At 26.4% G+C, this 12,935-nt stretch overlaps 2 protein-coding genes and 2 long non-coding RNA genes across 15 annotated transcripts; 3 read left to right on the top strand and 1 right to left on the bottom strand.

Moving 5' to 3' along the window:
* Positions 1 to 177: 177 nt before the first annotated feature.
* LOC116414241 (uncharacterized) lies at positions 178 to 1,084 on the top strand. Its single transcript, XR_004224715.2, has 3 exons — positions 178 to 435; positions 719 to 902; positions 980 to 1,084. It is a non-coding gene; the product is annotated as an uncharacterized LOC116414241 (long non-coding RNA).
* Positions 1,085 to 2,619: 1,535 nt separating this feature from the next.
* Positions 2,620 to 10,411, bottom strand: lig (ubiquitin-associated protein-like lingerer). Of its 11 annotated transcripts, none has more exons than XM_012485637.3 (15): positions 10,308 to 10,411; positions 8,281 to 8,479; positions 7,793 to 8,156; positions 7,425 to 7,688; positions 7,152 to 7,345; positions 6,842 to 7,081; positions 6,452 to 6,772; positions 5,925 to 6,362; positions 5,627 to 5,848; positions 5,359 to 5,566; positions 5,074 to 5,270; positions 3,789 to 3,998; positions 3,530 to 3,652; positions 3,158 to 3,433; positions 2,620 to 3,084 (listed from the first exon to the last, which is right to left on the bottom strand). In XM_012485637.3, exons 2-15 carry the CDS (start codon positions 8,410 to 8,412, stop codon positions 2,836 to 2,838), a joined length of 3,438 nt encoding a protein of 1,145 aa, XP_012341091.1. In that variant the 5' UTR covers positions 8,413 to 8,479; positions 10,308 to 10,411; the 3' UTR covers positions 2,620 to 2,835. The 11 variants fall into 11 exon arrangements, with proteins under 11 accessions (XP_012341091.1, XP_012341098.1, XP_012341099.1 ...); XM_012485644.3 differs by having other exon boundaries at positions 3,158 to 3,430; XM_012485645.3 differs by having other exon boundaries at positions 7,793 to 8,141; positions 10,308 to 10,356.
* LOC147657352 (uncharacterized) lies at positions 3,803 to 4,475 on the top strand. The gene is made up of 2 exons (XR_015292624.1): positions 3,803 to 4,004; positions 4,359 to 4,475. It is a non-coding gene; the product is annotated as an uncharacterized LOC147657352 (long non-coding RNA).
* A 464-nt stretch (positions 10,412 to 10,875) lies between the features above and the next one.
* PCID2 (PCI domain-containing protein 2) lies at positions 10,876 to 12,705 on the top strand. Of its 2 annotated transcripts, none has more exons than XM_003692956.4 (5): positions 10,876 to 11,115; positions 11,196 to 11,237; positions 11,338 to 11,459; positions 11,578 to 12,059; positions 12,140 to 12,705. In XM_003692956.4, the coding sequence occupies exons 1-5, from the start codon at positions 11,095 to 11,097 to the stop codon at positions 12,652 to 12,654; spliced, it is 1,182 nt and encodes a 393-aa protein (XP_003693004.1). In that variant the 5' UTR covers positions 10,876 to 11,094; the 3' UTR covers positions 12,655 to 12,705. The 2 variants fall into 2 exon arrangements, with proteins under 2 accessions (XP_003693004.1, XP_086766395.1); XM_086910269.1 differs by having other exon boundaries at positions 10,949 to 11,115; positions 11,180 to 11,237.
* The last annotated feature ends 230 nt before the right edge of the window (positions 12,706 to 12,935 follow it).

Raw genomic sequence — 12,935 nt, 5'->3', positions numbered from 1 at the left:
TTCTAGAGAGAACTATTCTACACTTGGTCTCCCATGACTCTCAAACCATCCTATCCATATGTATATATGTATAATGCAATTGCTAACAAGATATTACTTACAATTATTTACTTTTTTTTGTGTTAGTAGTATCTTGAATAATTTTTCGGTAAAATAATTTATTCCGAAAAGTATGATACACATGCTGAATTGTAAGGATTTCAACAGCATCTCGTGTAAATACTTTATTCATGTCATATCTTCATTCGTTTACTTCTTAATGATAGGAATTATTTGTCATGATTGCTATACACAATGTAAAAATGTATGTTTTCTGAAATGACTCGTGCTCGTCTTCTAAACTGACTTTTCCTGATTATTTTATAACTGTACAATATGTTATTAATCAGCATAAATAATTTAATAGTACGAATATTGTTTTACCAGACGGAATCGGTAATTACACTTTTCTCTTTATTATAATCTAATTAAAATAATACAAGTCATTATGAATACTTATTAGCGGTACACTAACATTGACATTTTTTGTTACATTTAAAACTTATTTTAGTATCAAATTTAAAAAATGCAAATAGTGCAGGTTATTCTTGTTATATATTTAAATGAAATCAATATGTAATATTTAATATGTACTTATTCAATATTCAATACTCAATATTTTGATCAACTAAAATTCGGTTTTATTTATGTATTAACAAATATTACAATTTTTAAGCAGATCCTAAAAATGAGTATGAATCAAAAGCAAGAAGTAAAAAAAGAAATTGAAGAAATTATGAATTAGCCATATAAGATTATTATTTGGACTATACATTTTGTAAACATCAAATAGAATGTCATAATATGCGTTTCAATTTTCTTCTATATTCGAAGAATTTCCTTATGTAATAAATTTCAAAAATGTAATTTTAAAGCTATCATAATTATTTAATAATAATTATAAATTATTTGTTGACAAATTAATTTTTTATCTTTTTAGATGCATCATATTTAATAATACAATTATTAATCCAAAAATCACTCGAATCTCTTTGAAAACTATAAATTTGAAAAGAATAAAAGAATAATACTCTGCAAACAAAAACTTTAAAACTGTAATTAAACTAAAACATCACCTATTACTTCTTAGAATATAAATTACATAGATGATATAGAGTAATTAGTAAAAGTTAATATATGAATAAGGATAAGGTAATGTATGTTTTAGATAATACAACTTACAGTATGAAAGGATTGTAGAAAGTTATATGAGAAGTTTCTGCAAAAAGCAGTTGTTTGAATTCTATTATTTGAATTTTATTCAAGGCACCACAAGAAAATTATTGAATTCTGCTTGTTTCCTAGTATTTTGTGGCACTGTTTAATCTGCAACGCCGCTTTTTATAAACATAAGTTATATTAAATAAGTACCGCTCTCATTTTGAAATCAACATTCTTTGAAAACATGGTATGACGGTATCTTCTTTTTGGTTTAATAGCTTTTTGTTAATAAAATATAACGTTCATAAATTCTGGTAACTAAAAGAAATGCAAGGCAACCAAATCAAATATATATATATATATATATATATATATATATATATATATATACATATTATATATATGTAATATATATATATATATATGGGTGCGCGCAAGAATGCGAAACTAGTGCGATTATACATTCATTTTTAAATACCAAAAGTGACAACATTATGATGATTATAACTTTATATACCTGATGTTCCATGGTTAAATACATACAATAATTGTAATTTACATAGCATAGTTTTACGTTTCATCACGAACGGGGTGTTTTGTTTTCATGTAAAGAAGCACTTTAGATGTTAACGAGTCGAATGCCTACGTCATACAAAAAAACTGTCACCCTTTGCAGTCGATGCAGTATATATTCGCAATTGCACAGTAGTATACAGATAGGAGATCGGGAGTAAATTTAACAGTCAATTACTCTTCTAGATCATCTTTTCAGTATTTCACACGAGAGCTACTCACAAATCTTGATTTTTTTTTTTTATAGCGTTTAATCACAATTAATTCTGTTCTTCCTCTTCTTCTTCTTCTTCTTTTTCTTCTTCTTCTTCTTCTTCAGAAATATGTATGATTTTTTTCACGATTTTACACGTTATAAACGCTATAAATTCATTTGGCACGAATGCGCCTTACATTTGGAAGAACTATGCAATTTTTTCATGCTGCATTTGACTACTTTTTCTTCCCTTTTGCATATTACATTTTTATTAAATTAAAGAAATATATATATGTATATATATTATATATTATATATATATTATATATATATATTTATATTTGCATTATACACACCAAAAACTTTTTAATACAATTAAAGAATTATGTAGAATTATAAGTAGAATAACATGTTAAAAGATTTCTTTATAATCCAACTTAATATCTCAAGATATAAGAATACAGAAATTAATATGACTAATTAAAAAGAGTATAACATTTTTCTAACTAATTACTATTAGTAGATTTATGTGAAAAATATTATCACGCCATTAAACACAAAATCTTTAAAAATTGCTTAATCCTTCCATATTCTAAGTTTCATTTTATATTTTACATTAACTTGTGTCCTATTAGAATTATTTAGTTGCACAAAAAAAAAAAAAAAAAAAAGAAAAAAAAAAAAGAAAAGAAAAGAAAGAAAAAAAAGAAAAGAAAAGGAAAATCGTCTTATCTCGTGTCCTTTATATCATTTATGTCAATGTCCTTATTTCACACCATCGTGTATCACAATGGCGAAATGATAGTTTGTCTAAAATGGTGCATTTTTATTTTTTTCCTCTCTTTTTCCTTTCGCAGTCCAATTTTTTAATTACTTCCAGTCCAATAACTAGGACTATAACCAGGTTTTGCTTGGGCTTTATTTTGGGAACTTGTATTAGACCTTTGGCCTGTACTACTACCACCATCTTGATGAAGTGGTTGGTGTAATTGATGAGGCATAGTTGGGATAAACAAATGTGGTGTTCCATATGCACCAGGTAAACCAGCATTTTGGCTTCCAGTAAGACTAAATGGCGGAGGAGTTGCTGAGTGAAAAGTTTGTTTGTCGTAAGACTAAAATAATTAAAGTATTATTAAATTTTTTAAAAAATAATTTTTATAAAATTAACTATATACAGATACTTACATTCACTTTACTAAGTGCTACATGACTTTTTGCATACATAGTGGCGCTTATATCGGTTGCAGAAGATCCACCAGTATTTGTATTTCCAGTAGATGTTCCGGTTTTACCAGTTTGTGTACTAGTGTAACTGCTTCCTGCACCTTTATATTCAGCAGAGGGACCAGCAGATGCTAATGCATCATAACTTGCACCAGCTCCATATCCAGATCCATAACTTCCCGGTTTAGCACTGTATGCACCACTATTCGTACCCGCGTTACCAGCAGTCGCTATCTGCTATAGTTATTATAATAAATGAAAACCGAATTTTTGTTAGAATATATATATATATATATAAAAGAAAAAAAAATTTGTATTCTTTGATTAACTTACAGGATAAATAGCAGGAGTTCCATATTGAAAACCACCTGGCATTATTCCACCACCATATGCAAAATATGCATATGTTGGAGGAAGTGTAGGATTCATCATTGGTTGTTGATGCTGTGTAGCAGTCTAAATAAATAATATAAATAAAAAAATACAAAGTTTAAATATAATCTGAATGTATTATTTGATTAAATTAATATTTAAATATAGTAAGAATAGTTAAGCTGATTTCATATTTATTATATAATTTTATAAATTTTACCTGTTGTGACATAGTAGATGGAACTGGAGATGCATTGCTGTCATTTCTAGCGAATCTGGCATCACTAATACTGGTATAGGCTCCTTGTACACCTTGCACTCCTTGAACACCTTGTACACCAGAAAGTGCATCTCCTCGTCCCCCACCAAGACTGGTAGCAGGGCCGGTTGTCTGATAGCCCAAGGCCGCGTCATAGTAACCAGTAGTTGGCTGCAGGTTAGTCAGAAAGGCCAAACACAAAACTACATGCATACACTGTGTACTCCAAATACAAGAAGGCTAACTAATATCTAAGTCTACGCGTACTAGATTTGGGGCAAGAACATGTGGTTTGGTTGTATCTATTTTAAATTTTCTTCAATTTAAAACTCTTTTAGAATTTTTAATTTAAAATTAAAAACTTTTTATGTCTTAAAATATAATTACTTTATAACTATAATTAATATAATTTATTTGTAATATTAATGAATATATTATATATATTAATATAATTAATTCCTTCAATAATTTCTTTCTAAAATATAATACAACATAACCACTTGAAAATTATATATTTTTATATTTTTTTAGATACGTAACATTATATAAATGAAATCAATGATAAAGAGAAGATATAATATAAAAGCTACAATCAGTCTATGATCAAAATGGTATTATATATTATCAATAAAAATTTATTTTAACATATTAATTTTTTAATATCTTTCCAAGTTGATCACAAACGTCTTTATTTTTCTACTATTAGTATTTCAAAAATCAAAATGTTTAAAAAAATTATCTGACATCTCACTATGAAAAAATATAACAAACTCTTTTTGCCAACTTAAAGATATAAATAAGAAATTCATAATTTCTTTAAAAAAAAAAAATAAATAAATAAAAAAAATAAAAAAAATAAAAAAAAATAAAATAAAAAAAATTGAAATAACGAGCAGCTACCAAGCATTAAAAAAATTATTACTTCAGCATTCTTTTTACTAAATAATCATGACATAAAATAGAATAGCATGCTTCAGAGTAGTACATTTGAAATATAATTTTTTCTTTTCAATTATGAATATTAATTATTGTTTAAGAAATGTAACATTATATCTATTTATATCTGTTTTTATTTTACATTATATCATGTAAAATAAAACGATATAAATTTTTGGAGTGTACATTACTCTAATGAAGCATTTCAATGATATCAAGTACAAATTATTTTCAAAATTAATACATAAATAAGTTGTACTTGAGTCTTAAGACAAATTAATTAAGATAAATTAATCAAATAATAACTGACCATATGCGGTATTCTTTGTTGCATAAGTTGTAATTCTTCATAACTATATACTGGTTGTTGAAATGCATAAGGTACACCTTGGCCCATAATATATTGGTGACTTAACATTGGTGTCATACTACCTGCTGCACCACTTGTCATATTTCCACTTCCACTACTACCTGTTACTACACCACTCGATGTACTTTTCGGTACCGCTTTAGAAAACCCGTTACAAAAAATTATTTTAAACTAATCATATAAATAATTTCATTAAATTTTTAATTTTATTTTAATTTTATTTACCATTAGAATTCGTTACTTTAGTTTGTGAACTATTTACGGAAGCAGAACTAAGACCTAATGTAGGTGCTGTTGTAGTTGCAAGAGAACTATTTGATGTTGTTGCATTACTATCATACTGAGAATCTTTTGTTGTATTATTATTTAATTTATGATTGTGAGACGCTGTTTGTGGTTGGCTGGCATATGTACCATATGCACTTGCATATACCTATAAATATAATTTATTAATTTTTAAATAATATTTGAATTCATTAAACAAGATACTCACAGATTGTGCTGCACTTTGGTAAGCTCCAGATGTTTGAGTTATAGGTGAAGTAAATGTAGTAGCAGATGGTTGGTAAGCTTGTGGAGTCGATTGAAATGAAGACGATCCTTGATATCCACTTTGATAGCCTGTATTACTATTTGATACGGTATTTGTGGCTACAGATTGTGCTTGATATTGAGAAGTTGTAGTAGGTACATATCCACTTGCAGATTGATATACCTATTTAATAAAATTATTTCAGAAAACTAAATAGTTTTAATAAAACTAAATAGTATTAATAGAGTACAATAATTACCTGATTTGTAGTTGTTGGTTGATTATAACCCGAAGTTGCAGATGCAGATGCAGAAGGAGAAGCTTGACTAAAGGTTGACGTATTAGATTGAGGAAATGATGATGAAGAATTATAATTTGCTTGTGAAACAGTAGCTGTTGCAGAGTAATTATTAGCACTCGTGCCTGACGCAGTTTGAAAAGATGATTGAGTAGATTGAGCATTTGTAGAATATGCATTATAAGTGCTTGGTGTTGCAGTAGGTGCTTGAAATGATGTCTTTTGAGATTGATAAGTTGTAGTTGTACCATAGGGGGGTGCATTTCCTGGTGAAACTTGTGAAGTAAAATCTTGTTTAGTTATATCTAAAGTTTGTCCAGTACTGCTACCACGAGCAGTGAATGTTTGAGCGTTTATCGAATGTTCACTTGATACTGGTAAGTTGTCATTATTTGATAACTGTAAATAAATAATATAATTATTCAATTATATTTAAAAATTAAAGAGTAGTAATTATTTTTATTTATATTTAAATATAATAAAATAACCATTTGCGAAGTAGTATTAAAAGGTGTTGTTGATGATGGTTGCGTTGTTTCAATATCCAAAGAGCTATTTGTATTGGCAGTGTTTACAGTATTTGTAGTAGAAGACACATCTACACCAGTTATTGTATTACTAGCTGAATTGTATTTTTCATTTGCAGAACCATCAAGAGAACTTGAATCGCTACCAAATTCAAGTGCACCAAATTGGACATCAAGAAATCCAATGCCACTATTAACAGCATCTCCAGGCATTTCTACAGCACTAGATGGTATTTTTGATGGAGGTGGAACCCTTGGACGTTGTTTTGTCTGTCTTTGAGGCTAATATATTTAAAAATTAATAAAAAATATAAAAATATTTCATAAAATATATGTACATTATTTAATTACTTGATTGGATATCGAAGAGGAAAATGTATTTTGTCCAGCAGCTTTCAAATTTTCACTTGTTTGTTGAGTAAGTTGTGTTAAATACTGCGTTTGAGCAGCTGTTAATACTCCACCACTTATAGCATTTGGTTGTTGTGACAACTGCATTGCTGGTAAACTTAATATAGGCTGCTGTTGCTGTGTTTGTTGCATTAAAGTTTGTTGCTGTATTGGTGGTATTTCTGACAATTTTGGTAATTCCTTATATAAAAAAAAAATTTTATGATATAATATAATTAATAAAATTAATATATAAAATAATATTACATACTTCCTGTTGTAATAATGATAAATTTACATTCTGATTTGATTGCACTGTTTGTCGATCCTGAGTTTTAGGTTCTTCTGTAGAAGATGGAGGTTCAGTTATAGAAGTGCTTGGCGTAAAAACTTTTGTATCTGCCAATGAACCTGTATACTCTTCATTATCCCAATCTTCTGCAGAATCCAAATTATTCCATGCATCTATTCACATATTTTTAATATATGAGATAATAATTTTAAATAATTCAAAAAATTGATCAAAATATATAAAAGAATTTACCCATTTTTGGTTCTTGAGCAGTTTGTTGTTGTTCTTCATTACCTGTCCATGTATCAATTGATCGATTAAAACTATGAGTTGATGAAGCGGATGACGGATCATTTCGATTAGCAAATGTTCGAGGACCAAGTCCTCTTCCTCCACCTCGTCCTCCTCGACCAGGTCTGCCTGGACCACCTCTACCCCTTCTATTACCACTATAACTGCCATCACGAATACCATCCTCCATATTTCTTTCATTTTCTTTATTTTCTCGACCACGCCCTAAATAAATATTTATTTGAATATATTAATAATATATATTAATATTATTAATATTATGTCATGAGTATTATATAATATTGAATATTCAATTTTTTTTAACATACATCCACGATTATCATGATTAGCACGACCTCGCATACGGGGAGGACCACCTCCTCGTTGATTACGTCTTTCATCCCAATCACCACTTTCATCTTGACCACCAGAAGTATCCATATTTTGTTTTGAACCACTAGGTTGACGAGGCTTCTTTTTTTTCACTTCCCATTCTGTTTTTACTCCTTCCAAAAGATCATTAACTGCACGATCCAAATCTCCATCACTATCATGTAAAGCCATAACAACTTCATCTTCTGACCGTCTAGTCATGTCCATAACTTGTTTTATGCGTTCTTTCAAAATAGGATCTTCACCACTACCCATTCTAGTGTCAATGATTTGTGCATGCCGCATCTGAACAGTGTTTGGCTAAAACGCCATAGTTTTTAATAAAAAATTCTTTAATTATTAATTAAAACACTAATACAAAATCAATAGATAGAAAAAATAAAAAATCTTTTTTCCATAGTAATAATAGGTTGTATTTACTGACCTGCATTTTTTCATGTTTTATTGAATCCGATGATTTAGTTTGATGATGATCTGATTTTCCATGCTGTTGTGATGATTTATTTTTATTGGTGCCTCTCCCACCGGAGGACACCGATTTGTTGCTTGAACTCATTGCCAACTAAAATCCCACACACCTATATCACTCACTTATCACACTATATACACTCTCTATTTACAGTCTGTAACAAAAGAAATAATTAACTGTGTATATTCAATATGGCATAATATGAAAAACAAGTATTATATGCATTCTAAATATATCTTTATTATTTGAAACTTAATTTCATTAATTGATTTAAATATAAAAAATCTGAAATGTTATTATAATGTATATAATACATTACAATAACAAAACATATAGTTCACATTTAGTTTTATACTTTCTAAATTTTCTTAAATATTTAAATTCATTTTTATAATGAATTATAAATTTTTAATATTAATTACAAATTTCATATTTTAAAAGTTTATATATTTAAGAATATAATAATATCTGTAAATGTTATAAAAGAAAATATTTTTTCTTTTACAAAAATATATGGCAAAATTATAATTAGTAAATATTTATATATAATATATAAAATAAAATAATTATTAATAAAGTTAAACAGATTATTAATTTTAAATTATAAAACATAACTTATATTATAAATAAGATATATGCTTTGAATGCATAATTATACTTAAAAATCCATAAATTAATTAAAAACTTTTAATATTTTAATAGAATTGATCTAGCAAATTCCTTTTTTAAATAAATATTAATATAATTTTATTTTAAAGAAAAAATTTAGAACAATGTTAATTATATATTAAGAATAAAACAAAATTATAAGAAATCACAGATTAACATTTATATATTAACATAAATACAAAAAACTATATAAATGCATAAATAAATTAATATTTATGAAAAAGATAACTACAATTTACTTATATAAATTCTTCTATATATCATAAAAATTCTATAATCATGATTATTTATACATAATAAAATTAAATTATATGAAGAATTACTGAAAAAATAAAATACATATAAAATTTTATGAATTTTTCAATACCATCATTACCCAAAATCCTAATATCATGAATATGCATTGAAAATAACCTACATAAGAAAAACAATTGGTATATAAAAATATTTGTATGATTATAATATATATGAAGCACAATGTTAAATCATAATTGCGAAAATATGTATGAAGAAATTTATAATAAAAAATCGACATTAAATGAACGTCTGCGAAATACAATTTTATTTCTATCTCATGAACAGAGATGAAAAGGTTAGGGTTGACTAATAACGATAAATATAAAATTAAGCGATTTAATAAGTATTTCTTAAAATAGTCACGTTTTTCCTAAAACGGTTGTCTAGAAGAACGGATAACTAAGCGTCGGTGTGATATGCAGAATGATCTAAATCTTATCCACAAATTTTATGAAATTCCCAAGGACCATGTTGTTCGATGCAAAGAATTAAATACACCGAAAAGATTCGTGTTTTTTTTTTGCAACATAGGAGATTTTAAAAGACGATGAAGTAATTAAAAAAAAGATAAATTTTGACGTGCGCGGTGAGAATATGACGAAGGAGGATTATCAGGCGCATCACAAAAAACACCTTGTCCGTTGTGTTGTTGTTTGTAAGCGAGTTGTGAAAATTCTTCAAATGGATGATAAAGAAATTGGCCGTGTAGAATGTTATACTCCTGAATCAGTATTACGACGTTGATGTAGAATATTTTCTGCAGACCATGTGCACGGTAGACGCCATTTCTGCTTTTGCGAAGAAGGCTTGTCAACCATCGCCGCGGTGGAGCATCGATAGATCTCCGTAAGACGATCGAGTCAAAGTATTTGCAAGTAACTCACAGTTATTATAAGCGTTGTTTGCGTACTCGAAGGACACGTCCGGAGTCAGAAACAAGCGAAATTCACGACGCCTCGGCTTTTTCGGCCGTGGCGCGCGAAAAACCACGAAAAAAACAACGAATTTGTTCGTACCTGGTTAGTGCGCTCAAAACGCAGCTCGGTCACGTGACCACGGACCCCCCTCCCTGACTTGGCAGCACCACCTCTATACTTTATCGGGCTCCATATAGCTAACTATTTTATATTAGAAAGTTCAGGTTTATCAACTAAAGAAAGACAAATTTTCTAAATATTCATAATAATAAAATTAAAAGTTCATTTTCAATTACATATTGCAAGTTTATTAATTATTATATTATAATAATTTAATATTATTCAAATTATTCAAATATTTAATTAAATATATTTATTTCTCTATTAATATTTTACATTAATAAAAATAAAAAAAATTTATTTAATATAAAAAATATTTATATTTTTTTTATTTTACTTTTTAAATATTTATATTCTAAATATATAATAAATATGATATGTATATTAATATGCAACATTTTTTTATATAAAATTTTGTCAGTATTAAAATATTTTATTTAAATTTTTTTTTAAATTTTGAAACATGTTTAAATAAATATAAATATAATCATATTATTATTATATATGTATATTTATATATAAATATGACAATAATTTATTAATAATTAGATGTTAATAATTTTTATAATTCTTAATTATTTCTTATTTCTGAGCAACATTTTTCTTGTAATAGTATAAGTAGTAAATAGTAGAGACATCTGCTTCTTCAAATGTTTAAACTATATGATTGTGCAGCATTAATGTATAATGTTAAAAAAATGTGATTAATTTTAATAACAAAGAGATTTTCAAAACAAATTATTATATTAAATTTATATATCTTATAATGGATTCATACATAATGCAGGTATTTTATTAGAAAACTTAACATATATTATTTTATAATTAAAATAACACTTGACAATTTTGAGGTTAAATTTATGATAGGTCAGACGTATGTGGTTAAATCAGGATGGTGATACTTTAGCGGTAAATAAATAAATCAATAAATAATTATAAATAATCATTATCTATATCATAATGAGAGATTATCTAAAAATGCAAACTTTATTTAAATTTTTTATTTAAGGATTTGTTATCTCTACGACATAATCATGTTTTAATTTCACAAATTGGATCTGAAGCTGCAATAACAAAAGCAATGGAACATTTATCCATTCCTCTTGATGATTTGATACTCTACCATTTAAAGTAATTGAATTAAATCTTAATAAATTATTATTATTATTATTTTAAATATTATATAAATGTATATGTTGTTATTATATAAATATTTTATAAATATAATATTATGTATTTATACTTTTAGAACTATAGCAGCAATGAACAAAGATGATCCATTATCTATGTACAATTATCAAAGTTCTGCAGTTCAATCTTTAACAAAAATTTTACAAATGCAAAAAGAAGAAAATTGGATGCTACCTGTTATGAATGTAATGTGTTTAGAATTAAGATTATTAGCAGTTTGTGCTGAAAATACAAAAACTGGTAAAAATATGAAACCTGGAGAAATTTTAGAAAAGTGTGCAGATTGTTTAATGGGGTGTTTTCGAGTATGTGCCTGTGATAATCGTAGTTCAGAAGATGATACAAAAAGATGGGGAATGTTGGCATTAGTTAATCAATTATTAAAAATATATTTTAGAATTAATAAATTGCATTTATGCAGACCCTTAATAAGAGCAATAGAATCATCTCCATATAAAGCACATTTTGCATTAGCACAGCAAATTACTTATAAATTTTTTGTAGGTCGTAAAGCAATGTTTGATAGTGATTATAAAGCTGGTAATTATAAAAATTTAATATCTTATGATAAATTTGGCATTTTTATTCTGCTCTGAATAATTATTTTAATTATTTTTTAGCTGATGAGTACCTTACTTATGCTTTTGAACATTGTCATAAACAATCTTCAAAAAATAAACGATTAATTTTAACTTATCTTGTACCAGTGAAAATGTTATTAGGATATATGCCAAAACATAATTTATTAAAAAAATATAATTTAATGGAATTTGGAGAATTAATGGAAGCTGTTAAAAAGGGAGATTTACGTAATCTTGAAAAAGTAATGGAAAAACATGAATCATTTTTTATAGGAGCAGGAATATATTTAATTGTGGAGAAATTGAAAATAATAGCATATAGAAATTTATTTAAGAAAGTGTACTTAGTGTTGAACATACATCAAATTCCTATCCAAGATTTACTTTCGGCTTTAGAAATGCATGGAATTGATGATGTGGATATGGATGAAGTAGAATGCATTGTTGCAAACTTAATCTATGAAGGCAAAATTAAAGGTTATATATCACACCAACATAAAAAATTAGTCATTTCTAAACAAAATCCTTTTCCACGGCTTTCAACCATACTATAATTATTTCTAGATTATATGTATTTTTTCTTAATAAATTAAATTTTAATAAAATGTTTTTGTTGTTTTATTTATACAACATTGTTTTTTAATTTTACAATATAATTAATTAGATGTTTATTCATATATTATATTATTTATTATTACTTATTATTATGCTCATATGCATATTATATTATTATATACATAAATTTTTTTTATTTTTTTTTAAATTAAAATATATATATATATAAGATATGTATAAAAATTTATATATATAATAATATAAGATATATCATATAAAT

The sequence above is a fragment of the Apis florea genome, unplaced genomic scaffold, assembly GCF_048593485.1.
Source record: "Apis florea isolate Af1SG1 unplaced genomic scaffold, ASM4859348v1 contig_3170_pilon, whole genome shotgun sequence".
NCBI classification, from domain to species: domain Eukaryota; kingdom Metazoa; phylum Arthropoda; class Insecta; order Hymenoptera; family Apidae; genus Apis; species Apis florea.
This window is presented reverse-complemented; position numbering and strand designations above follow the sequence as displayed.

Coding starts and splice junctions, on each gene's coding strand:
- lig (XM_012485637.3), bottom strand. CDS start 8,412: ATGAGTTCAAGCAACAAATCGGTGTCCTCCGGTGGGAGAGGCACCAAT. Junction 7,082..7,151: donor TATCATTATTACAACAGGAA/GTATGTAATATT, acceptor TTTTTATATAAG/GAATTACCAAAATTGTCAGA. Junction 6,773..6,841: donor CCTCTTCGATATCCAATCAA/GTAATTAAATAA, acceptor TAAATATATTAG/CCTCAAAGACAGACAAAACA.
- PCID2 (XM_003692956.4), top strand. CDS start 11,095: ATGGATTCATACATAATGCAG. Junction 11,238..11,337: donor AGGATGGTGATACTTTAGCG/GTAAATAAATAA, acceptor TTTTTATTTAAG/GATTTGTTATCTCTACGACA. Junction 12,060..12,139: donor TGATAGTGATTATAAAGCTG/GTAATTATAAAA, acceptor ATTATTTTTTAG/CTGATGAGTACCTTACTTAT.